Source organism: Vicugna pacos, chromosome 4 (genome assembly GCF_048564905.1).
Source record: "Vicugna pacos chromosome 4, VicPac4, whole genome shotgun sequence".
Classification (NCBI taxonomy): Eukaryota; Metazoa; Chordata; class Mammalia; order Artiodactyla; family Camelidae; genus Vicugna; species Vicugna pacos.
In genome coordinates, this window is record NC_132990.1 from 77,594,975 (window position 1) to 77,619,407 (window position 24,433).

A 24,433-nucleotide genomic window follows, 5' to 3' on the forward strand; every position below is an offset into this window, starting at 1 on the left:
GGTGCACCCTGGGCGCAGAGGCCCATGGACAGCCACCGAGGGGAGCTTGTTCACCGATGCAGGAGAGAAAGTCCAGGTCCCCAGCTTTGCTCAAAAAAAACACTGATCTGGCCACGGGCCTCCCAATGTCATGAGAACCGCAGTCACGGGCCCCATCACTGCCGGCCAGGCCAGGCAGGGCCCTCTCAGGACCTCCAGGACCAGAACTGTCCCCAGTAGTGGCACCCTCTGCCCACTCCCAGTGGGGCCTGGTGGCCCAGGTGGTTGTGGGCTTCTATCTTTCAAAACTTGGTGAATCTCTTCTAAGGAGGGGACCATATCTGGGTGACCCCCTGGCCAACGGCTGAAGCTGAGACAACCAGGGACACGTCGCCTGCGGCTCACAGTGCCAGCAGAAGACTCCTTGTTCTCCACACACAGAGGGCCCGCCATCAAAGAAAGCCCTGAGGCTCGGCCAGCGGATGCGGAGGACGGCCTGGCCCCAGGGCCCACGGCAGTGTGAACATGAACCCACAGCCCAGGCCCAGCTCCCAGCTCTGCCACCAAAGGTTCCACCCACCACCGTGCCCTCAGCCACCGCTCCGAGGGCCGCCCAGGCCCTGCACAGACCCTGCCCTCACCTGTGTAGGGCAGGAGGCAGTTGCACTTGTATCCGGCCACGTCATCGATGCAGGTGCCCTGGTTCAGACACGGGTTGGACGCACACTCGTTGATGTTGGTCTGGCAGTTGGGGCCTGGAGAGAGAGGGACAGCAGTCAGTGTATCCATCTCCCTGGGTGCCATGGCCAGGCCCTACTGCACGGCCTGGGGCCGACCCCAGCAGACGTACGCCTGTGACCTGGCTCGGCACTGCCCACCCCACCACCCCAGCAGGCCCGCTCTGCGCTGGGAGCGCCTGCCCCACTCACCGCTGAAGCCCTCTCGGCAGGTGCACACGTAGCCACCGGTCATGTCCTTGCAGGCACCCCCGTTGACGCAGGGGTTCGACTCACACTCGTTGTTGTTGACGTCACAGTTTGCCCCACTCCACCCGGGGTCACAGTCACACTTGTACCTGCAGAGGTGACCACACTGCAGCTCAGGTATGGCCCAAGAGCGGAGGGCCCAGGCTATGGACACTCCCAGCTTTGCCACCATCCTATGATCTGATTGTATGGAGATGCTGGTCCACTCTGACCCTCAGAGTCTTTTAAACTCCTTTAAATAGCCCACCTTGTCCAAGACGGTGGTGAGGGTTTGTTAAGCCAGATTGGGGACAGTGCCCATTTCACTTGTTGTGTGGCCTCAAAAGAGTGCTTACCCTCTCTGTGCAAAAAGAGGACATGGGGTCCGTGCCCATTTCAATGGCCCCATCGAGACGGAGCAGTGCTGCACATGTGATGAGCGTCAAAAACTAGAAGCGAGCTCGTGTTTCTTCTCTACACTAATACTCTGACAACATGTGCGCATGGGCTTCTTCCCACACCAAGCAAACCCTCCAGCTCTCAAACACCAGCCGGGTCTCCTACAATTCAGTTTGGCCACTGACTCCCTGCAGTTAGTGCAGGCCCCACAGGTTAAGGGCTCAGTCCCATAAGACTGGCCCCATGTCAGACACTAACCGCCAAGTCCCAAGTTGTCACCTGCACTTCTGACCAAGCAGCTCCGAATCAGACGCCTTCCCCAAGTTCCGCAATCAGCTGGAACGGCTCACAGAACTCGGGAAGACAATTCACTTACTTGATCAGTGGTTTGTCATAAAGGGTTATACTCAGGCACAGTCATACAGAAGGGGTGCACAGGGCCAGGCGTGGGGAGGGGCTCAGAGCTTCTGCCGTCCTAGCTGCGTTCACCAGCCCAGAAGCTCTCTGAACTCCCTGTGAGCATTTTTTTGGAAGTGTCCTCACAGAGGCACGGCCGATTACATCACTGGCTGTTGGTGAGAAGCTCACACTGCCAGCAGCCCCTCTTTCCTCCTTGCAGGTCAGGGTGGGACCCCAAGATCCAGCCCCCTCATCACATGGGTCTGGGCACCCAGCCTCACACCGAGGTGACCCAGCAGCCCCCTAAACTCAGGTGCAGTTGAAAGGGACTTTGACAAATAACAGAAGCTGCCCCTTCCACTTTTGTACACCTGAGTGATTGCAGGAACCAGGACAAAGACCAAAATAATCGTCTCTCACTGTGACACAACGTCACAGAAACCCCGGCTGCTGCCTCGGCACAAACATGTTTCCTGAGCCCGAAGTGGCCCGTGACCACGCGGAGCCCAGGACAGCGATGGGCACAGACCAGGAGCTGTGCCCGGATGGCACATTTTGGGGCCCTGGCAGCAGGTCAGTGCTTGGGGGAGCGCCCTCCCACTCAGCCAGGGGCCCACTGCTGGCCCGTGGGAGCTCTGCGCTGGCACCTCCTTGGCCTGCCACCCGCCGGCCACCGAGCAGCCCCCTCCCTGGGGCAGCGCTTCCGAGGACGTGGCGCATCGGGTGGCTGTGCCCCGGCCCATACCCGTTGAGGCCGTCCCGGCAGGCCCCGTGGATGCAGGGGTTGCTGTTGCACTCGTTGACCTCGGACAGGCAGGTGGGGTCGTGGTAGCCCTCGGGGCAGCGGCACGTGAAGCTGTTGACGCCGTCCTCACAGGTGCCCCCGTTGTGGCAGGGGCTGTCCGCACACTCATCAATGTCGATGTTGCACATGCTCCCTGCGGGCGGGGCAGGGGCGGGGCTCAGGCACCCGTGCTCACCCCCACAGGAGCAAGGGCAGGAGGGATCCCGGGGAGGGGCGTCTGAGCCCTCCCATAAACCCCCTCCCCAGGGCCTCCTGAGGCCCAGACCAGGCACCCACATGAGCTCTCCCCTCTGAGGTCTTGGGGGCACAGACTGGCCGACAAGGGCTGAAGCCCTGAAGGCTCTGGCAGAGCTCAGGGCAGAGGACAGCAGAACATGCTCCCGGGAGCCCGGCTCCACTCTTGCCCTGCTGGGCTGCGTCTGAGCAGAAACAAGAAGGTTGAAGATGGCCATCCCCACGCCAGCTGGAGCCCCAGCCCTTTCACGGTCTCTGCTGCTGTTGGCCAAGATGGGCGGCTTGACAGCTGAGCCCTGGACAGTGACCTACACCATCCTGCCCTCTGGGTCCCAGATCACTTTTGTAGATCAGAGGGGTCTTGGTCCCTCGGCAAGGCGGAGACAAAGGCAGGGGAGGTAGCGCCCCGCGGGGCCCCGCGCCGGGTGGCTCACCCGTGTAGCCCGGCTCACACGCACACTCGTAGCCGTCAATCTTGTCCAGGCAGGTGCCCGAGTCACAGGGGCTGCTGGCACAGTCGTCCAGGTTGATCTCGCAGTTGGGGCCTGTAGGGGGGGTCGGAGGTGTCAATCCCGCCCTCCCAGCCCCAGCCCCACCGCCCAGCCCCGGCCAGGCACCTGTGGTCCCCCTGAGGCAGAAGCAGAGGTAGGCGTTGTCGCGGTCCTGGCAGGTGCCCCCGTGGCGGCAGGGCTGGCTGTGGCACTCGTTGATGTTGGTCTCGCAGTGGTGGCCCGTGTAGCCCGGCCGGCACAGGCAGGTGAAGGTGGCGACACCATCCTTGCAGGACCCGTAGTGGCAGGGGTCAGGGTCACACTCGTCGATGTCCACCTCGCAGTGGGGCCCCGTGTAGCCTGTAGGGCGGGGGCTGGGGGGCTCAGGGTGGCTGCTTGCTGGGCCTGCCACCGTCCCGTCCCAGGACACCACCAACCAGACCGAGAGTCACTGATGCTCTCGCTGGGGAAGACTGGGGCTGTGTCTCGGGATGGCCCCCTGTTGCCCAGGGTTAGAGCCCCGCTTTGCTTTTGGCCCCTGGACCAGAGGCCCCAGACTGAGGGGTCCCCTCCCAGCCTCGACTGCCAACCTTCCCCTTCCCTGGACCCTACACGTCTGCTTTTCCTCCCTCTGCCCGGGACCACTGGGCAGCCCCGCACCTTCCGTGCACACGCAAGTGTAGGTGTTGGGCCCATCCAGGCACTTGGCGCCATTCTTGCAGGGTGTGCTTGCACACTCGTCCACGTCATACTGACACAGGTGCCCAGTGAAGCCTGCGGCCGGGGAGAGGGGTGGCGGTCAGATGCGATGGGGACGGCGGCCCCATGGCCGAGCCCCAGCCAGCCGAGAGCAGCGAGTGCCTGGGAGGGAGGGGTCCTCCCAGAGCGCTTTGGCCAGCACCGGGCAAACCCATTTCTCTCCTCGTCCCCTTTCAGCTCCTGCCCTTCAGGTCAGACCCCTCCTGCGCCCTCACAGAAGGGCCTTTCCCCAGCCTGAGCTCTGGCTGCTGTGCCTACAGCCGGGTCGGGCTGTGAATGGGGCTCCCCGCTCGCTGTCTGGGACAGCTGATTTGCATCTCGGGAGGTCCAAGGCTCTGACCCACAACGCCTCCCTGGGCTTGGTGTCCCGCAGCCCCCAGCCCTCCCCAGGACAGACTCAGCTGCCACCCACCGCCCCAGGCTCCTTAAGCCCTCCTCCCAGCCATCATGTCCACGGCAGGCTGGCTCCCTCCCAGCTGTGAGCCATCAGGGACTCAGACTGGCCCTCCTCCCATCCCGGCCCCTAGGGGGCTGGCGAGAACACTGCTGCTCCCAGAGAGACTCCAGCAGGAAGGAGGGTCTCTGGGCCCTGGGCGAGCACACCCAGCCTGAAAACGCCCCATCTGCTCCTGTGAAGCCCCCACTCTCCCCCAGCCCCAGCCCAGCCCCTGGGGGACCTGATCAGGCACCCCTCCCTGAGAGTAGGAGGGCTCCTGCAGGACAAGGCCAGGCCTCACCCGTAGGACACTCGCACAGAAACTCATTTATCTTGTCTATGCAGTGGCCGTTCTGGAGGCAGGGGCTGCTGGCACACTCGTCCGTGTTCACCTCGCAGTGCACGCCCTCGTAGCCTGGCGGGGGAGGGGAGAGTCAGGGGCGCAGGGGGTGTGAACCACCTCGGGGGCCCCCACCATGGCCAGGGGTTCTGACACCAAAAGCAATGCCCTGCTCGCCGGCAGTCCAACCAGCACCCCACCCATCTGCCCAGCTCCGGCCCACTCTCGGCCATGCCCTGCAGGACTGGCCGAGTTTCCCCAGAGACCCGCGGAGGGTGCGGCCAGGGCGGGCGTGGGTGCCTGGGCCGAGGGGACGTGGCCAGGGCACTCCCGGGGGCCATCTGCCTCGATGCGGCTTCCCCACTCCCCACTGCCAGGCAAAGGCGCCTGCCCACGGGCGGCGGGCGGGGGGCTGGCTGGCGTACCAGGCATGCAGATGCACTGAAACTCCCCGATCTGGTCCAGGCAAGTGGCGTCGTTCTGACACGGGTTCGAGACACACTCGTTGACGTCGATCTCACAGCGCGGGCCGGTGTAGCCCGGCAGACACTGACACTCGAAGGAGCCCAGGGTGTTGATACACTTGCCTGCGTGCTCACAGGGGTTGGCGCCTGGGGGACATGGTTTGGATGAGAAGCCACGTCAAGAGCCTTGGCCTCTGGAACACTCTGGGACGTGCCCACCTCCCCCATAGGACTGGTGGTCCAGAGTCGGGGCTGCCTCCCCCATCAGACTAGGAACCCTCTAAGGAGAGGGTCCATTTCTGATGGACTCCTCTGGGACCTGGCTGCCCCCCGCCCACGCGTACCGAGCGAGCACTCGTCCACGTCCTGGCTGCAGGCTGGGCCTGTGTACCCTGAGGGGCAGGTGCAGATGGCCTTGCCGTTGACGGGGTTGGTGTCGCAGTTGGAGCCCTCGTTGCAGGGGTTGCTGATGCAGGCATCATTGAGGTGACAAAGCAGACCTGGGCGGGGCGGGATGGTCAGCAGAGGCACTGTGTCCCCCCAGGCTGCCCACATGCCACCCTCCCACCATGACACGGCCAGTGACCCTGGGGAGCGTCCCACGATGCATGGGATTTTCTGGGAGGTTCACCACCAGCAGGCCCGACTGTGGGCCACCCCCACCCCGGCCACCCCACTTCCCCCAGAAAGGCCCCTTCAGGTCCTCCTCACAGGCCCCGAAAAGCTGCAGTCTGAGTCTGCACGAGCCTTCCCAGGTTCCCACCCGCCAGGCCCTCCTTCGAGCGAGGGCAGCGAGAAGGCCAAAGCCCGCCCTTCCGGGCCCTGCGCTCACCCGTGCGGCCATGGGGACACTCGCAGTAGAAGGAGGCCACGCGGTCGTGGCAGGTGGCGCCGTGGAAGCAGGCGGCGCTGGCGCAGTCGTCGATGTTCTCGCTGCAGTCCTCGCCCGTCCAGCCGTTGACGCACACGCAGCTGTAGCCGCCGTGGGTGTTGTGGCAGGTGCCACCATTCTGGCACGCGTTGGGCATCAGCTGGCACTCGTCCACGTCCTCGGTGCAGTACTGACCTGCAGAGGTCAGGTCTGTCAGGCCAGGAAGGGCCTCCAGACCCTTGGATGAGACCCCCACCCCTCGAGGTGCAGGGCCCACCTCCACCAGGAAGCCTTCCCTCCTCTGGTGAACCCCACCCGCCGCCAGCCTGAATTACCCCTTCCTCTGCACCCCGGGCACCGGAGGGGGTTCTCCTCTTGCTGCTCTGTGGGCACAGGTGCACCAGGGGCCACGCTCACCTGTCATCTCCATACATGGAGACAGCTCCTGGGGCCAGGGCCCATGTCCTACTGGCCAGCGTCCCTGTGTCTTATCCAGCCTGGGGACCTGATTCTGGCTCAGGGCTGCCTGGGGCCAGGCTGCAAACGGCCCACACAGATCAAGCTGATGCCACATCTGTGCCGCCTGCTGCGGTGGGCCCCAGGTCACAGCATCCTCCCCAGCCTGGACCAGGTTCTTGACTCCCATCCCTGCCTCACCGTGCACACACCTGTCCACTCCGGGGGGCAGCGGCAATTGTAAGTGTTCACGCCGTCCACGCAGGCACCTCCGTTTTTGCAGTTGTTTCCTGGACAGTCGTCAATATTTTCCTCACAGTTCTGGCCGGTGAAGCCTGTGGCAGGAGGAGCCGGGAGCCCAGTCAGTCCTCCCTACTTGCCCCACCACGCTCGCTACGCCGGGCTCTCGCATCCTTCTGGCTGGACCTACGACCTGCTGCTCAGGACAGGGAGCTGCCCCTCTGTGGCCCGCCCCGTGATGCCCACTGCCTTGAGGCCGTTGGGTTCTATGCCCCACGCCCTGCCCATCCCACGCCTGTGGCCAAGCTGCAGACTCCAGAGCCCACAAGCAACGCAGTCCTCTCCAAGGAATTATTCTGTAAAGGCTAGCTGAGCAGACAGCGACCTGGGCGCACAGGGTTCTAGAGGCTCTGTTGTGATAGACATTCTGGGTAGGGGTCCCACAGGTGGGCACTGCCTATGGGCCAGGCACTGTGCTGGGCTCTCTGCAACACCCCCGCAGGCGGCCACAGACATGCTATCTTCCAGGGGCTGCGTCGGGCTGGGAGCCCTCGGAGCTGGAAGCCGGAGACGGTGGGACCTAGGATGCAGTGGGACTCCTGAGGGAGAGTGCAGACGCAGCCCTCAGCTTCCCAGGAACAGAGGCCTGGGGCCCACCTCCTCCCCTAGCCTGGGCCAACCTCCGTGGCACCACCTCCGCAGCCAGCCAGTTAGCTATTAATCCTTTCAGCTCCTGCTGGTTCAATAATCAACCCAGAAAGGTGCTCCTGGCAATAGCCAAACTTGCAGCCAGTTACTAATTAATGCCCCTCCCAGGTGCCTTTGGACCCCCTCCTGCCCCTCCCTCTGAGGCCCCCCAACACCTGGAGCCCTGGAGCCAAAGCAGGAGGCCAGGAAAAGCCAAAATGCAAATGGATAGTAGTTTAGGGAAGCGCCCCAAACAGAAGCCCCCACGCTAGCGCCTCTCCTGCATGGGGGCCTTCAGCGCTGCTTCTCCCCGGCCTCAGGGGGTCTGTTCTAAAGCGGATGGACCTCACCCCACCCCCGCCCAGATGGGGCCAGCACCGGCTCCACGGCTGGGGCACCTCTGGTGGGGCTCCTCACACCCCTCAGCGCCCCCAGCCCTCACCACAGCCCGTCATGACCCAAGTGGCCACAGGTAAGGTCGATGCCCTGGGTTCCATAGCCACCAAGAAGGCATTTGAACCCAGAACACAGGGGTGGGCCTGGCAAGAGGGCTCAGCCCTCAGCCCCCTGGAGAGAGCCCGGCAGCCAGCAGCGCCGGGCAGGCAGGTGGTGAGGGGGCACCCAGTGACACACAGGAAATGCACGCGCCTGGTGTCTGCACGCAGAGGCAGCTGCTGCAGTGACAAGGCCCAGGGCTCGCGGATGGCAGGCGGGCAGAGCACTTCCTCTCCGCGGGGCCCCGGCTGGGTTGGGCGGCGTGGGGGCTGGGGCAGCCCTTGCATCACTTCTGGGTCAGCCGGACCCTGGGCCCCCCTCCAGCTCCCCAAACCCACCAACCCCACCTCCTCCAGACCTGAAGGACCCTCCCCTTCCTGACTCCTGCCTAACCGCTCATGTGTAGTCGACAGACTAGAGGTTGTCAAGCCTCTTTTTCATGATTATTTTTAGATCAGCAGCAACAAAATTTACTCATATGAGAACTACGGTGGGAAGGCAGGGATGTGCAGCAGGAACGGTGGAGCTGCTGGGGGACAGCAGAGGGTGCTGCGCCTGCCTGCCATTCCCCGCCCACCAGTGGGAGACAAGTGGGGACAGGAGGAAGGGCCGCCCCTAGGGCAAGTGACGACAGTGCCAGCCCCAGGAAACAGGAGGAGCCCTGGGGCTGCACAAGTGAGGGTGCTCCCAGAGGCAGTGGAGAGTTGTGTCACACGTCGTTCCCGGGAACCAAAGATAAGGGAGACTCCCGAGTGGCTTCAAAGAGGCTGGTGCCCACTGCCCTGAGAGGCTCGGAGCAGGGACGAGATGCCAGGGCCACGAAGGCAGGGGTGCTCCGGGGCAGAGGGTACACCCAGGCCTGCACTTTGCAGAGGAGCCCACCCTGGGGCTGCAGGGACCACAGGCCCCCGGCAGCGGGAGGAGCACTGGGGGTCGTGGGTTCAGCTGCACAGACACAGCAGATACACCCCCAAGCAGAACCGGGCAGGTGGGTGCCTGGACCCTACACAAGCCACCTCCTAAAGGGTGGCCCCTATTCCAGACCTGTCCCTACATCACACCCAATGCTGCTGTCCAACCTCCCCTCCTAAGTGCAGCCTGCCCAGCTCTCCACCCACTGCACCCCTGCCAAAGGGTCCCTCACCCTCTCCTCACTGGGCACCCCGGCCCCCTCTGGTGGCCCTCCCTCCGACCAGCCAGCCGTGGTGCCCAGCCACCCCCGCAGGGGCCGAGGGGCAGTACCTGGCAGGCAGGCGCACTCGTGGGTGGTGTCTCCGGTGGGGCGGCAGGTGCCCCCGTTCTGGCAGGGTGAGGGGCTGCAGGGCACGTAGGGCAGCTCGCAGTGGGGACCGGTGTGGGTGGCGCGGCAGGCGCAGCGGTAGGAGCCGACCTCGTTGTGGCAGGTGCCGCCGTGGTGGCAGAGCCCAGGGTTCTGGCTACACTCATTGACGTCCTGCTTGCAGGTGGGGCCGTGGAAGCCGGGAGGGCAGCCGCAGATGTACGAGGCTTCGAAGGGCAGGCACTGGCCACCGTTGGCACAGGGGTTGGAGGCGCAGGGGTCAGCCTGCTGGCATGTCTTTCCTGGGGGTCAAAGGGGCGAGGGGTTCAGGTGGGCTCCCTGCTCTTGGTCCCCAGCATCCAGGCACCACAGAGGAGGTGCCAGCCAGGGATGCCAAACGGCATCACCTCCTTAGACCTCAGGACCCCGGCATCTTCGAGGCTAAGTGGCCACCCCAGGACGTGTGGTGGGAGGGCGGCCCTCCAGAGCTCACCCAGCCTGTCGCCCTCCAGAGCTTATGCTGACATCATGACTCCTGGGGGTGCTTGCGCTCCTAGGAGGACGGAGGCGGGAGTATCCCCTTTTCTGACAGAGGCAGGGAGGGGTGGGGGCCCTTTAGCCAAAACCCAACACCTCTAGGGCGGGAAAGGGGCACGGGACTCTTGGGTGGGGGCTCTGGGCGATTTCTGGTCACGGACCCCGATCCCAATGGCCACCAAAGCCCTGGACCTTCTCTCAGCCACACAGACAGGGGCCCGGCACCTGCCAGGCAGGTCAGGGATGCGGGCAGCTGGGGGTGGGCCAGACTCTGGCCGCCCCCACCAGGCTAGGGCTCCCAGCGGGCCCTGGGGGCTGTGCCCGCCCCTCGCCCCCCGCAGGCGCCCTCACCTGACCAGCCCGGGGGGCAGAGGCACTTGTACTCGGTGAGGGTGAGCAGGTCACAGGTGCCACCATTGAGGCAGGGGCTGGCCAGGCAGGCGTTGTCGCGAGGCGTCAGACACAGCGGCCCCGAGAAGCCCAGGCGGCAGCTGCAGGCGTAGTCCACCACGCCGCTGCGGTCCACCGCGCGGCACGTCCCGGAGTTCTTGCAGGGCGCGCTGAGGCAGGGGTTGGGTGCCTGGCATCGCTGGCCGGCAAAGGCCGCGCTGCAGCTGCAGCGGACACGGCAGAGCAGTGAGTCCCTGGCTCCCCCAGCCAGCCGCCCCCACCAGCCCCGCCACTCAGCCCCCGCCGCCAGACAGCCCCCGCGTGGCCGGGCAGGGCCCCCCAAAGGGCAATGGAAGGGTCCTGGGACCAGACGGGGGGGTGCACATCACGAATGTGCCAATGCCACTGAACTGTACACTTTAAAGAGGTCAGCTTTATATAAAGTGAATTCACTTCCATTAAAAAAAGTGATTATGTTAATTGGAGAACGAGCTGGAAACCAGAAGGTTCAGCAGAACCTGGCTCAGATCTCAAATCCACGTAGCTGTCTGTCTGTACCTGGAAAGCCACTGAGAAGGGGTCACGGGCCAGTCCCAGCCATGCTCTGGTGGGGTGCTCTGTAAAACCTTTTGTTCTGGGGGCTTGTCTGCTTTTTCCCCCCTCTCTGTGATGAATGTGCATTATTTGGGTAATAAAAGAGCTCCTGGCCTTTTCCTCTTTCAACACCAATACGATGTCAACTGTGGAAAGGACTGCAGACATCTGGTGCCCTGGCCACCAGTTTCTTTTTAACGTGGAACTCTTGGTCAGGGGTCTAAGGCGGCAGGGATCTTGCTGGTTGACACCCCATCCCCACCCACACGGAGCACCCAGACGCAGCTTTTCTATTTTGGGATCAAGTCTTCACTGCTCATGTCCACACAACGTCAGGCAAGAGCAGAAGCACCCACTGCACAGCTGGAGAAACCAGGGTCCAGGAGGACCAGGCTCCTGAGCTCTCTGAGATGGCCCAGGTTGGCCGATGACCACCCCACCGTGTACGCCACTCAGGCTGTAGTGGGAGCAGATGAGCCAGAAGGGGACATCCTGACTTCCCGCCCAGGCCTGGTCTCACGTGTTCCCCATGGGGAGGGGCTTAGCACCTGCCATCCCTGCCCCAGGGCCTCCCCCCTTGGCCACCTGTTGGCTCCGCTTCCAGAGGCCGGGCTGTAAATTGCCCACCGAGGTCACCTCATGGCCTTGCACTCGAGGGAACAGCTCAGGAAAGGCTCTGGGATCAGCCAGGCATCACTCTTCCCAGAGGCAAAGCCTCTGAGGCAGAACGTGCCCTGGCCCGGCCCCCGGCCCGTGGCGGCCTGGGAAGGCAGCCCTGACGCTGGGCCCACAGCGCTGGGCGCCGGCAGGGTGGGGCCCTCTCCCACCTGGCACCAAGGGGGCTAGCAAGGAGCCTCCAGTCCCCTGGCTGAAGAGAGAGCCCTCCCGCGTACCGGACCACCCCCCTTTCGGAGCCCACCAGGAGGGGCTGTCGCTTGGTGCCAGGCACCCGAAGCTGTGGTCATGGCCTTCACTCGGGGACCCCTACCCCCAACAAATGCCAGCCTGACAGTCCTCCCTCCCTCCCCTCCCACCTGCCCTAGGGGCTATAATCAAAGCTGCACAGGAAGGGGGAGGGTTGGCCCCAGCAGAGGCTCTGCCCCAGGGGGTGGCAGTGGCAGTCGGGGGGGCCGGGGTCTGCCTGTTTCTCAGCAGGTGAGCTGCTCCCCTACCCCTGTGGCCTGGGAGGCGTCTGTCTCCCTGACGGCTTTTATCTGTGGCTGCAGCTTGGGGAGGGCGGGCAGGGAGGATGCAAAATGGCCACTCCGGCCCACCATCTGTTGCCAGAAGCCAAAAGTCCCAAACCAACTGGCTTAAAGAAAACCAGCTGCCCCTCTGGGAGGGGTCCAGGGGAGGCAGCTCAGGCCTGAGTCAGTGCTCAGGAAGGCGGGGGCGGGGGGGGTGGCTGGCTGGCTCCTGGTGAAGGGCTAGGACTCCACGATGCACCCCCAGTGCGGCCGGCAGCGCTGTGGCACCTTGAGCTCCTGTAAGAACACAGCCCGGGAGTCTGGGGAGGGTGACGTGGCCCCCACTGTGCACGGATTCAGTTACAAGCCTCCTGGTCGCAGCCTGAGTGGCACTGGGAATCTGGAGCACCGGTGTCAGGGGGGGGGTGCCAGAGAGGCAGCACCTCCCCCAACCTATCAATGGTCTCCATTGTCAGGCAGGAGCTGGCTGCCTCTCCCACTTGGAGAAAAGGCTCTTTTTTCCTTCCCAGCTACTGACGAGCAGGCAGGCGGTGGGTACTGGACAGAGAACGCTTGGTCATCAAAGCCGGGTAGGAGCCCACCCTGTCCATGCCTCCTGCTCACCCTCTGTGCCCTGCCCCTGACCCACCAGCTCCAAGGGGAGGGAAGCCCACCCGGGTGGGCAAGATGAGGCAGGCCCACCCCACGGCTTTGGGGGGAATTGACACAGGGCTGCCCAGTGCCACCTTTCTTGTGGGCTAGGCCTCCATCATTGGTCCTGGGGAAGGGGGGACACCCAGGGGTTCCCACTAGAGCAGGCCTCTGCCCAGCACCTTAATGTGTCAGGACATTAAGTATTCCCAAGTGGACCAGAAGATCCTGCCCAGATGCACAACCCTAAACCCTCCAGCCATACGGCAGTGTGCCCCTGAACACACCTCCCCAAAACCTGAATGGGGAGCCTAACGTGGAGGATTGCGGGAGCACCAGCCAGGACTGGCTGCATCATCACCAGTGAGGCTATGTTATGCTGGGCCAGTGAGGGAAAACGTGTCCAGTAAATCAGGCGTCAGCAACGTGGACAAAGGGCAGCCGGGGAGCAGGTGCGCCTGTGGCCGGGGACGCGGGCGGCAGCTGCTCCCAGCCGGGTACGGTGGCCGCCACCCCAGCAGGCGGGGCATGAGCCAGGGAGACTCCTGGCAGCTGAGAGGGCCCATTGTCTGCCCCACTCCCGCCAGGCCTGGCGGACACTGCCGTGAAGGCATGCTGCCCGTTCGGGCCGGCTCCGGGCTGCGCCTAAGCACTGCCACCACCCCGCCAGCACCCCGCGGGGACAGGCAGGGCCACGGGGAGGGGCAGGCTCTGGAGGTGGGACAGCAAGGCAGGCGCTTTGTGGGGAAGCACCATGTATGAGGCGCAACCAGGCCGTGCCAGGCGCCTAAGCGGGGACGGAGGAAACTCCAAGCCAGGAGAGCAGGGCCTGGGTCTGGAGGTGGGCAGAGAGGTTTCAGGTCAGCCCCGAAGGCCACTCACCCCACTCTCCCGAGCTCTGTTCCAGCTCTGGGCAGCCCCCGGCCTGTGCCATCTCTCTCTCCTCTGTACCTGTCTGCATGTCTCTCCCAGCCTGGCCATCGTGCTGGACTTCCTGGGGAGACACCTGCTGCCTTCTCTGCCCACGGCGCCTGGATTTCCCTGAGAAGGTGGGAGGCCCCGCTCAGACATGGCCAGGGCCACCAGCACCAGTGACCAAGCCCCTGATGGCCATTCTGTCCTGACACTTATCCTGGTGGGTCAGCAGAAGTACCCAGTGGGGATTGGTGCCCATGCTTGGAGAAGGAAGTTGCACTCAACGCCTGCCTTGCAATTCTGCAACTTCCCAGAGGGGCCCGGGCCAGGGTCTCCAGTGAGCAACACCCCTTGCTGGCCCCACACCCCTCCTGCTGGGGGGCTGTTGGGGGACAGTGCTGAGAACCCAAAGTGGGAGGTGTGAGCCCCCTACAAACTGGACAATGGCCCTGTCCCCTGCACGTCCCAGCTCCCGGCACCCCAGGGCCCACGATGGCTCTCTTCTTCTCACTCCCCTCCTGGAGGAGGTCACCCCAGCATCTGCCCCTCCACTTTCCTTCTCTCCCGTCCCACATCCCACACATGCCCATTGCGGTGACCCGTCCTGGCCGGCAGCAGGTGAGGGACAGGTGGGGCTGGGGGCTCCGGGGAAGGGCTATGGAGGGGCAGGTTTCTCTGCCCGGAGAAGCGCCAAATGGCTGTGTCCCCAGCCTGGCCTCAGCTTTGTTACCGCCTCAATCTTTCCACTGTGCCGGGCGCCAGCCCTCCCCCGCCAGCCCTCCCCCATCCCCAGCGCGGCTCCATAGAAATGCAACTCCCGAAAGCATCCGGAGGCAGATGTTACCTCGACCTCTCACCCTTTCACCCGGGACTAATTCTAAACTGTGCTGTTTTCCTTTCTAAGCTAAGCGGCCATCTGCCACCCCCAGGGGATGGATGACAGCTCCCTCCTCTTAGTTCCAATGGGGAGGGACTAAGTATCAGGCGGGATTTACTCAGTTCTGCCTTCAAGGAGTTTATGGTCAAGTGGGGCAGAGCCAGGGTGAGCACGGGACACTGCATCTTGGCCAGCTGGGGATGGGGGTCAGTGATGCGGTCCCCCTCCGTCCTCCTGCAGGAGATGCCCTGGGGAGATGCATCCTCTGGGCTCCAATGATGGACTGGTGAGATGCAGTTTGATCAAAGGAACTTCGAGAGCGCGAGAGGAGCCTCCGCTCTCCGCAGCACAGATGGGTACTGCCTGCCTGGCCTCAGTTCCCTGTGAGTGCAATAGGGGTACGAGGGGCTGGCGTGTGCTCACAGAGGGCTCTGTGCAGAGGCAACCTGGCCATCTGGGCAGAGGGGACACATGCTCTAGCCAATGCTGGTGAATTTGATTTGCATGCTATTTACTGATGCATCCCTGGGAACGTGTACTTTGCACCTAGGGGGAGGTGCATCTGTTTAAGGAAAGCCATGGGGGACACAAGGGCTTCCCTGGCACAGAGGTGCCCCACCCGGCGCTGCCTGGGGCCAGGATGTGCAGCAGAAGAGCTTGTAACCCTGGCTGCAGGCCACGTCTGCCGGCCTGGGGCCTGTACTCCTAAGGTGACACAGTGAGGGACAGCTCTGTGGGCCCCAGGCCGCTTGGAAGCCCCACCAGGCAGCCTGTGTCCCTGAGCACCAGGGTGGAAGGAGTCACCTGGCTCTAATTAGCTACCCTATCCTTAGGGGGCTCCCCCATCCCAGGTGTACCAGGGAAGGCAATACTCCACCTGTCCCTCCACAGGACACCCCCCCACCCCAGCATCTGTTCCCAGCCCATCTTCCTGTCACTGTCGAAGTCCAAAGTTTCCAAAGTCTCCTCTGGCAGCAGAGGGCAGAGTGGTTGCTCACCAGCTATACAGGGGGGCTGCCCCCTCAAACACTGCCCCACCCCCACCTGTTAAGTGCCCGGAGTCAGGGCCTGGGTCCCATGTGCCATGGCCAGAGGTCCCTCCTACCCATTCGTTGGGCCCCGCTTCTGCCTGCAGCAGGGTGCCTGCCTAGAAGCCCCTCCCCACACCAGTACTGCCTCCTCTCATGGGTTTCTGCCCAGGAAGGGAAGTCTGGGGCTCTGGGGCACTTGCTCTGTACCCTCCACCCAACACCATGTCACCAGGACCCACTGATGTGGCAGGGGCTGGGGGGGAGCATGGGTGGCTCAGTGTGGTCTCCCCCTCCTCCCCATTGGGTGAAACTGCAGTGCCAAATAAAGATCCGCTAAGGCCTCCTACCCTCCCCCTAAACCACTGACACTGGGCACAAAACAGGAAATCACCACCAGGCAGGCCCACCAACCCCTGGGCAGCTTGGCCAGAAGATTCTGAGAACCCTGGCCCAGCCTAGGCCACTGGGACCACCTGCAGACTGGGTAGAGGAGGCTCTTGACCCCTTGCCAAAAGGGGAGACTGAGGCCAGGACAAAGCAGGACAGGGGGGCCCCAGACTCTTTCCCCAGAGAAGATGGGGTCAATGAGCACAACTGCGTTCCCAGTCAGGGCTTGGGTGGGGGAGTGTCCTGGGACCTGAGCCCCTACTTGGCCAGTCCCAGCTTCCCCAACCCCAGTGGGGGACCACAGCTTCCAGGAGGCAGGAGCTGCTGAGGGACGATGAGCTCATGGCAGGCTGGGTGGGGGGCTCGGTGACATCTGCCAGCCTCCCCTCACTGTGCCCCACTCGGGCTCCTGGAGTCCCTTCTTACTGGGACTAGCCAGGACAGCTCAGCTCTGGGGAACAAAGCCCAGAGGAGACATGAGAGCCAGGGCACTCCTCACGGCCCCCTTGCCCTCTTCTGCCCAGAGCACCCAGGACAAGGAGCCAGAGCATGAAAAGCCCACAGGTTTCTTTCAAACCTGCAGGATCTGTTGTCCAGACATCTGTCTGAGGGCTGCGCTAGGACCGAGCCAGTGACTCTGCTGGGCTCTCTCCTTTCAGTTTTAAGGGACACGGGGTGGGGGTCACGTGGGGTGTGCCTGGGGCAGTCTGGAGACCAGTGTGGGACCACTGCTCCACCCTCACTGTGGCCCCACTGCCCCACGAAGTGACTGCAGGGGGACCGGCCGGCACCTGGTCGAGCTGTGGCCTCCCTCCAGCCTTTGCAGCTGCTGGGCTGGGGCAGCACAGAGCTCTGTGGTGTGGAGGGTGGGGGTCCTGCCGCTGGTCCCCAAGGCCCAGGAAGGAGGAAAGGGGCAGTCAGGGCTATAGAGGGACTGCGGACCCAGAAAAGGGGCCAGCTAGGTCTGATACAGACAGGCCCCAACCCCAAATAACAGTTAATCCTCAGCCCAGAATGGCAGCGGCGGCAGCGGGCAGGGGAGGAGCCGGGTCCTGGAGGGGGAGCAGGGTGCATGGCAGCAGGGCCAGGCTCTCTGAGCCCAGCAGCTGCTCCCAGCACTCTCTGCTCTTTGTCTTGAATCTTTTCCCCAAGTTGCATCTTCGGATGGTTTAAAATACCCTGGAAAGAGGAAGTGCAGGAAAAGGGATGGCTTCCTTCCCTGGCTCCAGGGAAGCCCTTTGTGTGTGGGACGGAACCTGTCCTCGGGAAGCCACCTTTCCCACTGCAAGGAAAACAATGTCCCCGGCCTGCTGACCCCCAGGCGCTCAGAGCTGAGCCGCCCCACCCTCGACATGGGAAGCAGCGCGCCCGTCTGAGGGGACGGAAAGGCCGGCGCAGAGGTCAAGTGGCTTCCCGGACATGACCCAGCTGCAGCGGGCAGAGGCAACCCAGACTCACCCGCGGCGCGGGGGGGCCCTGGCCGGCCAGCCCCTCCCAACCCTGCAGAAGGCACCCGAGCAAGTGCAGGGTCTCCCAGGAACCGGCCATCACGAGCGAGGCCCAGGGGCTGTTGGGTGTGAGAAAAGCCTGCTGCCCCCGACGCCCCTGCTCTACTGCCCCCCAAAAGATGGAGCCCTAAGCTGGAGAAAGGCTAGAATGTATGTCTTCCGCTGAGCTCACCCCCAACAGCCCCTCGAGACCCACGTGGACAAGCCTGCACCCCCACTGCCAGGGAGTCCAGGGACCCCCACTGCCGCCAGGGGCCTCTGTGCCCAAGCAGGGCGGGGCCCGGGCCCCCACCCCCAGACTCTCCTCTGATGTAACGAAGGATCGATGCTTGTGTAGCCGGTACCACGGGGAGGACTTAATCCAAAACTCGATTAATTAAGTCAGCAACTGCAGACCAAGCTCCACGCCAAAGGCAGAACCGATTCTGGCAACTTCGCGCCTCTTCTCACGGGAGCAGATGCTGTCTCGGGGGTGTGGGGAGAGGGGAGGGCTGCCCACTGGCGCTGCCAGCCTCTCCCGCCAACCAGCGCAGATCCTGGGCGACAGCCCCGCTCTGTGTCCGTCCTGTGTCTGGTTGAAAACACGGGAGGAGGACACCAAGGACCCCCTGACACGGGTCCCAGAATGAAGAAAATGAGGACACCCCTCCTCCACCCCTGGCCTCTGCCAGCTTTATCTGAAGACGGCCCTGCAGGTGCACACCGGGCCCATTTTACAGATGAGAAAAACCAGGGCTCAGGCAGGTTATGCCCATGGTATCACCTGGATTTGAAAGCAGTTCTTAACCTCTCCTGCCACCAGTGGTGGCCAGACGCCAGCCACCCAGGGCAGCCGGAGCAGGGTCGCCTCCCCAGAGATGGCCAAAGGGTCCGCAGGAGCTCCGTGGGTAGAGGAGGGAAGGTGTGGGTCCCCACAACCCCCAAAGGCCTGGATTTCTTGCCTGACCACCTGATCTCCCCAGACCGGGAGGGCCAGGGCTGGAGCAAACAATGCATTCTCACATCCCCACAAGATCAGCTGAAACTCAAAACCCTGCGGGGGGAGGTGGGGGGGAAGGCGGGGTTCTGGGTGAGAGGCCTGGGAATTGGGAAGCCCTGGCTCCCCAATATCCCTTCCGTCCATCAGGAGGGTCACAGCAGCACCCACAGTACCTGTGTGACCTTCCTCCCAATCCATCGGCACTGGGGACACAAGGGATGAAGCCCACAGCCAGCCGGCCGCTGGACAGGCCAGCCAAGGGCCAGCCCCTGCCGCGTTCTTCCACGGCTCCCAGGACACCCCCTTGACTACGGGCAGCGGGCAGGGCCGGCTGTGGGCGGCCTCTTACTAAGCCACAGTGCCCAGCACAGAATTCAGTAGTCATCCCAGAGGCCACCCCATCCTGCAAGCATCACCAGTGCCTCTCTCTGGCCTCCTCTTCCAGCTCATGCAGGCCACCTGCCCCCTCAACAGTGCCCCAGGCAGACCACTAGGCCCCCATGCCCCCCCGGCCACTCACTGCACCCCTGGCCGGCCACTCATACCTCTTGCTCTCACCCGGGCCCAGCACCAGCAGCAAGGGAGACAGCAAACACCAGAAGCAGAATCCAGCCAGCTGCACCCAGGCCCGGGTGGGCCTGAAGAGGGGTGAGCCTGCCCTGTCACACCCCGGGGACACGGGGCATCCCGGGCCAGCTGGCGTCTGGGGTGGGGGGGCTCTTTCCTGCAGGGAACGCTGGAGGCTCTCAGGCTGGGCATGACCCTCTGCCCCTGAATGACCCTGCCCAAGTCCTGGGTGGGACTGGTCTCTGGGAGAGCTTTCAGGATGAGGCCTCGGGGCATCAGGAACAGGCTCCAGCGTGGAGTGAAACTGAACTGACATGCTCCCCCTGGGGGAAACGGAGGGCACCCCATGGGGCCAGTCTGGACTGGTTACTTCTTACAGCTGAGTGTGAATCCACAACGACCTCAAAATAGGACGGGGAATGAAGAGCAACAAGGGACGGGCAGCAAGGATGACGCTTACTGGTCAGGAACTCGTGTGATGCTTTATTGCTCCTCGCAGAGGCTGAGTCCCATCTTCCCGGGAGGGGGAGCTCAGAGAGGTGAGTGAGCAGCCCAAGGTCACACAGCCCAGGTGGGGGAAGGAAGCTGATTCCACGCCTGGGCTGTTGACCACGGCACATCCCAGCTCAGAGAGACAACCGAGCGGGAACAGGGGAAATCCGGTGCAGGGCAACCGGCTCAGACTGCGCCTCCCTCCAGCCTGGAAGCCAGGCCTTCCAGAAACCTGGATCTGCCCACCTGCCTCCACTTCCAGCTCCATGCCCACCGGGCTCCAGCCCTTCCCAGCCCGCACACCAGAAACCTACTGAGTGCCCGTGCTGTGCCGGCCCTGGACCCTGGGCCCCCAGGGAGGATGCTGCCATGGTCTGAGCCCCTGTGACAGTGGATGCCTCCCTGCTCTGGCTCTTAACCAGATAAGCCTGAGGCTGTCCTCATTCTGACCCCCAGAGGGGGAAGTGAGGGGAGCTCCACCCTGTGGGGCCAGCCCCTGGGAGCCAGGACCAGTCTGGCAAGTGGGGAAAAGAGACCATCAGGCTGACCCTGGTGGCCCAGAGGTAGTCACCTCCCCAGCCCTCTGTGGACAGAGGGGAGATGGAAGCCTGTCCACACTCCACTCCAGAGGGTGGAGTGTGGCCTGTCCCCTACCCTGTCCCCCGCCTGTCCCCTGTCCTGGCCCAGTCTCAGCCCAGCATCTTTTACTGAAAAGCTGTCAGGGAAAAATACACACACTCAAAACTCTGGCTTCTCCCCCAAACCTCTCATTTCCAGTAACTGTGTAGTTTCCGCTTATCAACAACCGAAACTGAGAGGAAATGGTGGGAGGCAGGTCCCAGGGCCCCCGGTCCTGCTGCTCAGGCACCGACAGATCTTTCCAGAGGCTGCCAGCAGCTGCTCTTGCCGCCCACCTCCTCTCACGGTGTCCTCCCCCAGCAGCCCTGGCTCTGCTGTGGGCCCGCAACCACCTGGGAACGGTGGCCAGGGTTGAAGCCGGTGCTGCTACCTCTCGGCAGCTTCCGGGGCCCAGCTGTGTCCTGACGGGTAAACAGGGTGGCAGTCCTCCCCGGGGTCTGGCGCAGTGAGCCAGCTCCCTAGCGTGGGGTCTGTCCGGCAAAAGGTCTGTGGGGCAGGTGCCTGCGGCCCGGCTGTGACTCATGCTGGGCCACGATCAGGAAGTGACGAAGGCAGAAGGCCAGGAGCCACGCTGCTGCCTTGGTCCCCGAGGGGTCCCCAGAGAAGGGGATGGCCCAGTGCCTGAGCATCACCTCGACACGAGGACCAGAGCTGAGGTTCTAGCTGTGTCCCCCGTCCTGGGTGTCTCAGACACTTCCTGGCCACCTCTTGAACCCCAGCTCCTCTCCCGGGCCCACTGCACTCACACCAGGATCATTGTGACACCATGGGACCTGCCTGCCCACAGCCTCGGCTGGGTTGGGTGAGGCTGGCCTCTGTGCTACCTGTAGGGTATGAGTTTGTTCAGCAAATCAGTGTCAACAGAGTGACAAGGGGACCGTTTACCTAGCTTAAAAGGACAACCAATTCAAGCACTTCAGGGACACATGACTGACACCCAGCCCAATGATGGGCGGGGGAGCTGGGACAGGCCGGGGACAGAGGCCAGACCTGGTGCAGCAGAGTCATAACGCAGCCGTTTCTTTGGTGAAAATCTCAGCGACCAATTTAGGCTTCGGCCTTACCTCCCATTGGTAAGAGTAGCTCCCGCCTGGGGCCCACCTGTCCCCGGGCAGCCTGGTGGGGGGAAGCGGCTGTCTGGGTTGAGGTGCTGGGGCAGCCTTTGGGCCTGGCACTTGCTGCATAAGGACTCCCAGACCGGGCCTGGCAGGGCCTGGCAGCCTGTCTGAGTGACTCTCAGGTTTGGGAACCACAGCGTGGGCGTTGGTGGTAAGCCTCCCCCAGTGTATCCCTTCCAAGGCCACTGGAGACCAGCACCCCAGGTTCTCCTTCCGGGAAACTGTGAGAGCCCAGAGAGCTGCCGGCGTGGCTCAGGTGAGGGAGGCTCCAGAGACGGCCCCCAGCCCCCAGCCCAGGGGAGCCTGAGAACCACAGTGCGCCAAATGGGGGCTCTGGGAGGCCTGGGACCCCAAGAGAGGTGGGCTGCCTGGTAGGTGAGGCCGCCCTTCTGAGGTGTCCACACCCCACCTAGTGGGCATCCACTCAAAGTGGCAGCTTTGTGTCAGGGAGGGAGAGGGAAGAAGGTGATGCTAACCTGATTCACGATGACCCATCCCTGCCCCCGGGGCTGGGGGACGTGGACGGGGAGGTCTCGGGCCACATTTCCCAGAACGCTTCCATCCTAGGGGTAGTGGGTGCATGTGGGGAAGAAACCTTCAGCAAGAAGGGGCCACGCAGTGGCGAAGCACTGGGGAGGGGGCTTCTGCCCCCAGAGTTCCAGGGGTCTCAGAAATGCACGGAGAGCTCCCTGCCCTGTGATGCCAGGACCATCTCAGCCCTCCCCACTGGGGCCAAGCAGGTGTCCAGACGCTACCGCTGACCAGGAGGGCTGCTCTGTCAAGGGTCCCGGGCCCCTCTGGTGCCAAGTAGCAAACACAGAGCCTCCCTGAGCCCCGGGGGCAGCTTGGAGGGGGCCTGTCTGATGCTAAGAGCAGGGGGCCAGCCCCCTCAGCCCTCTCCCCTCTCACATAAGGCTGGGTACCTCCTGCCAGGGGTCCACTGGGGGTAACTCCACGCTAACCCTGAGGGTCCAGGAAAAGATGTGCTCCTACCACAGGAAAAGGCCAGGGAGGAGGCAGCTGGCTTGGGCAGGGACCAAGGGTCTCAGGGTCTCTGTGTTCCCTCCATGGTCCAAAGCCTTACTTCCCGCTCCTTCTGCCCAGGGCTGCACTGCCTGCTGACCTGTCCCAGCCCATCTGCCTGCCATCTCTGTGGTGGACTCACTCCAAGGCGGCGGCAGGCCTGGGGCACGGGACAGGGTGTTCCCACAGCACTGGGCCACGAGCAGTAGGCGTCAAGGCGTCTTCCCTGAAGCCTGGTGCTGAAACAATGTGCCTCCTCTCCTGCACAGGTGGGGCCTGCGTCCGCCTGGCCCGCTCCCGACCCCGCACCTAGCACCTGCTCAGTAAAGCCGCTTCCCCTAGCTTTCCTGCAGCACCAGGCAGGTGGGGCACTGGCTCCGCAGCCCTGGGCGCTCCTGCCCCGGGCCGGCTTGGCTGGTGGAAGCTGAGGCCCAGGGACAGGACCTGAGGCTGCGAGCTGACGTGGGGCCCTGAGCAGGCTGGGAGCAGAAGACACCCAGGCCATCCTAACTAATACACCTGGGACATACCAGGCCCCACTCAAGCACAGAGATGAGCACCAGCTCTTCCAGGAAGCCTTCCAGTCATCCACCACCCCCAACACCACCTCCTCTGGACTCCTGTCCAAGACCGAGACTGTGCAAGGGCCTGGATGCTGGTGCCCACCGCCAGCCCATCCCTGACAGTCTCAGGCAGGTCAAGTCCAGTGCCCAGAGGAGTGAAGCACTGACACACACGAGTGAAAGAAGGCCGGATAAGAGCCGGAGGCCACACATGTGATCCTATCGTGTGAAGTGTCCAGAACAGGTAAATCTGCAGACACAGAGCAGATCGGTGCTCCCCAGGGGCTGGGGGAGAGGGAATGGGGGTGCCTGTCTAACTGGTGTGGGGGTTCTATTTGGGGTGACAGTTCTACAACCTTGTGAATGTACCAAATGCCCCATTTCACTTGAAATGTCCATTTAAGTGTACATTTGAATGTACGCTTTGAATGGATGAAATCATAAAACTTATGCTATAGGCAATTTACTGCCAAAATACATGTACGTATTACCCACCCCCTCCAGTGTAGCCGTCGACTCCCTCATGTTCTCAGAGAGCAGGCTGAGGTGGGGCGAGGCCTCGAGAAAGGCCACCAGAGGCCACTCTGGAAAAGGGCTTTCCTCTGCCCACCTGCGCCTCCTCTGCGTGCCTGTCAAGCCCTACCCCATCTCCAGCAGGTGTGTCCCCAGCCCGGTAACAAGAGCACCACAGCCCAGAGCTGGCCCCAGGTGGACGGAGTCTGCTCTGCTGCATCGCGGCCAGGCCTGACTCCTGGGTGCCTCTCCCCGCACCTTGCTGCTGCCCACCGCCACCACCCAGGCTCTTGCCGGCTAATCCCGGGGTCCTGCCAGCATGTAGCTGGGAGGATATAGCACCAAGGACCACTTAATCCAACACCCTCAAGTACTGAGGGAAAACCGAGGCTCAGAGAGGAGACATGTGTCTGGAGGGGCACAGCACACCAGAGCCAGGCTGGTTCTGTGTCTCCTGGATTGTCCGTGGCGGGGCATGGGGTGGGGCCCCCAGAGACAGCCAAGCCCCAGCCCCACCAGGAACTTCAGGACCATCAAACACATCCTGACCCACAGTCACGATGCCCCGAAGCCAGCCGCTCATTAAAGCCTCTGGAAAGTTCTGGATATGCCTGTACATGAAGGCAAAAGCTGATGCAAGCTGGCCTCAGATCCCCACCCCCTTTCCCAGCCTCTTCAACTCTCAGCCTCAGTTTTTCCCACCTGTAAACTGGGGATAAAAAAAAAAAAAGGCAGAGCTGGCCACCACCTGGAGCGGGTGTGAGCCAGTTGGATAAAACGTCTGCCTGGGGCTTTATGACGCCCAATAAAAGCAGCTGTCTGTGCGTGGAGTTATGATCGTTACATTATTGAGGAAAGCAATCTAGACGCTCAATCAACTCTGCAAAACCACATCCTTTCACTATTTATAGATGAGACATGAAACAGGAAAGGTGCCCTCCCCACCCCAGGAGAGCGCAACCCCTCTGCCCAGCAGACCCCATGTGCCAGTGACGGCCACTGCCACCCAGCAAAGTCACAGTCAGCGAGGAACAGAGCCACTCCCAGCTCTTGTGGGAACTTCAGGTGCCACCCAGCACTTGGGAGTGGAACCCTCTGGACACCCCCCTGCCACCCTAGCTTCTGGGGGGGGTCCCAGCACCCAGCCCAGGCCCAGCTCAGCT

General features: G+C 63.1%; 1 protein-coding gene and 1 long non-coding RNA gene across 2 annotated transcripts in view; one reads left to right on the top strand and one right to left on the bottom strand.

The window, feature by feature from the left end:
• The window catches only part of NOTCH1 (notch receptor 1), a 47,330-nt gene that overhangs the window by 16,566 nt on the left and 6,331 nt on the right, over positions 1 to 24,433 (bottom strand). Inside the window, exons 3-15 of the mRNA XM_072960453.1 lie at positions 10,188 to 10,450; positions 9,263 to 9,601; positions 6,811 to 6,933; positions 6,104 to 6,337; positions 5,616 to 5,771; positions 5,233 to 5,418; positions 4,769 to 4,882; positions 3,933 to 4,046; positions 3,399 to 3,632; positions 3,216 to 3,326; positions 2,488 to 2,680; positions 909 to 1,054; positions 621 to 734 (exon numbers count right to left, since the gene is read on the bottom strand). Coding sequence (XP_072816554.1) covers positions 621 to 734; positions 909 to 1,054; positions 2,488 to 2,680; positions 3,216 to 3,326; positions 3,399 to 3,632; positions 3,933 to 4,046; positions 4,769 to 4,882; positions 5,233 to 5,418; positions 5,616 to 5,771; positions 6,104 to 6,337; positions 6,811 to 6,933; positions 9,263 to 9,601; positions 10,188 to 10,450 — 2,327 coding nt within the window. The remainder of the gene's footprint in view (positions 1 to 620; positions 735 to 908; positions 1,055 to 2,487; positions 2,681 to 3,215; positions 3,327 to 3,398; positions 3,633 to 3,932; positions 4,047 to 4,768; positions 4,883 to 5,232; positions 5,419 to 5,615; positions 5,772 to 6,103; positions 6,338 to 6,810; positions 6,934 to 9,262; positions 9,602 to 10,187; positions 10,451 to 24,433) is intronic.
• LOC140696193 (uncharacterized) lies at positions 20,619 to 24,100 on the top strand. The gene is made up of 2 exons (XR_012072350.1): positions 20,619 to 23,001; positions 23,415 to 24,100. It is a non-coding gene; the product is annotated as an uncharacterized lncRNA (long non-coding RNA).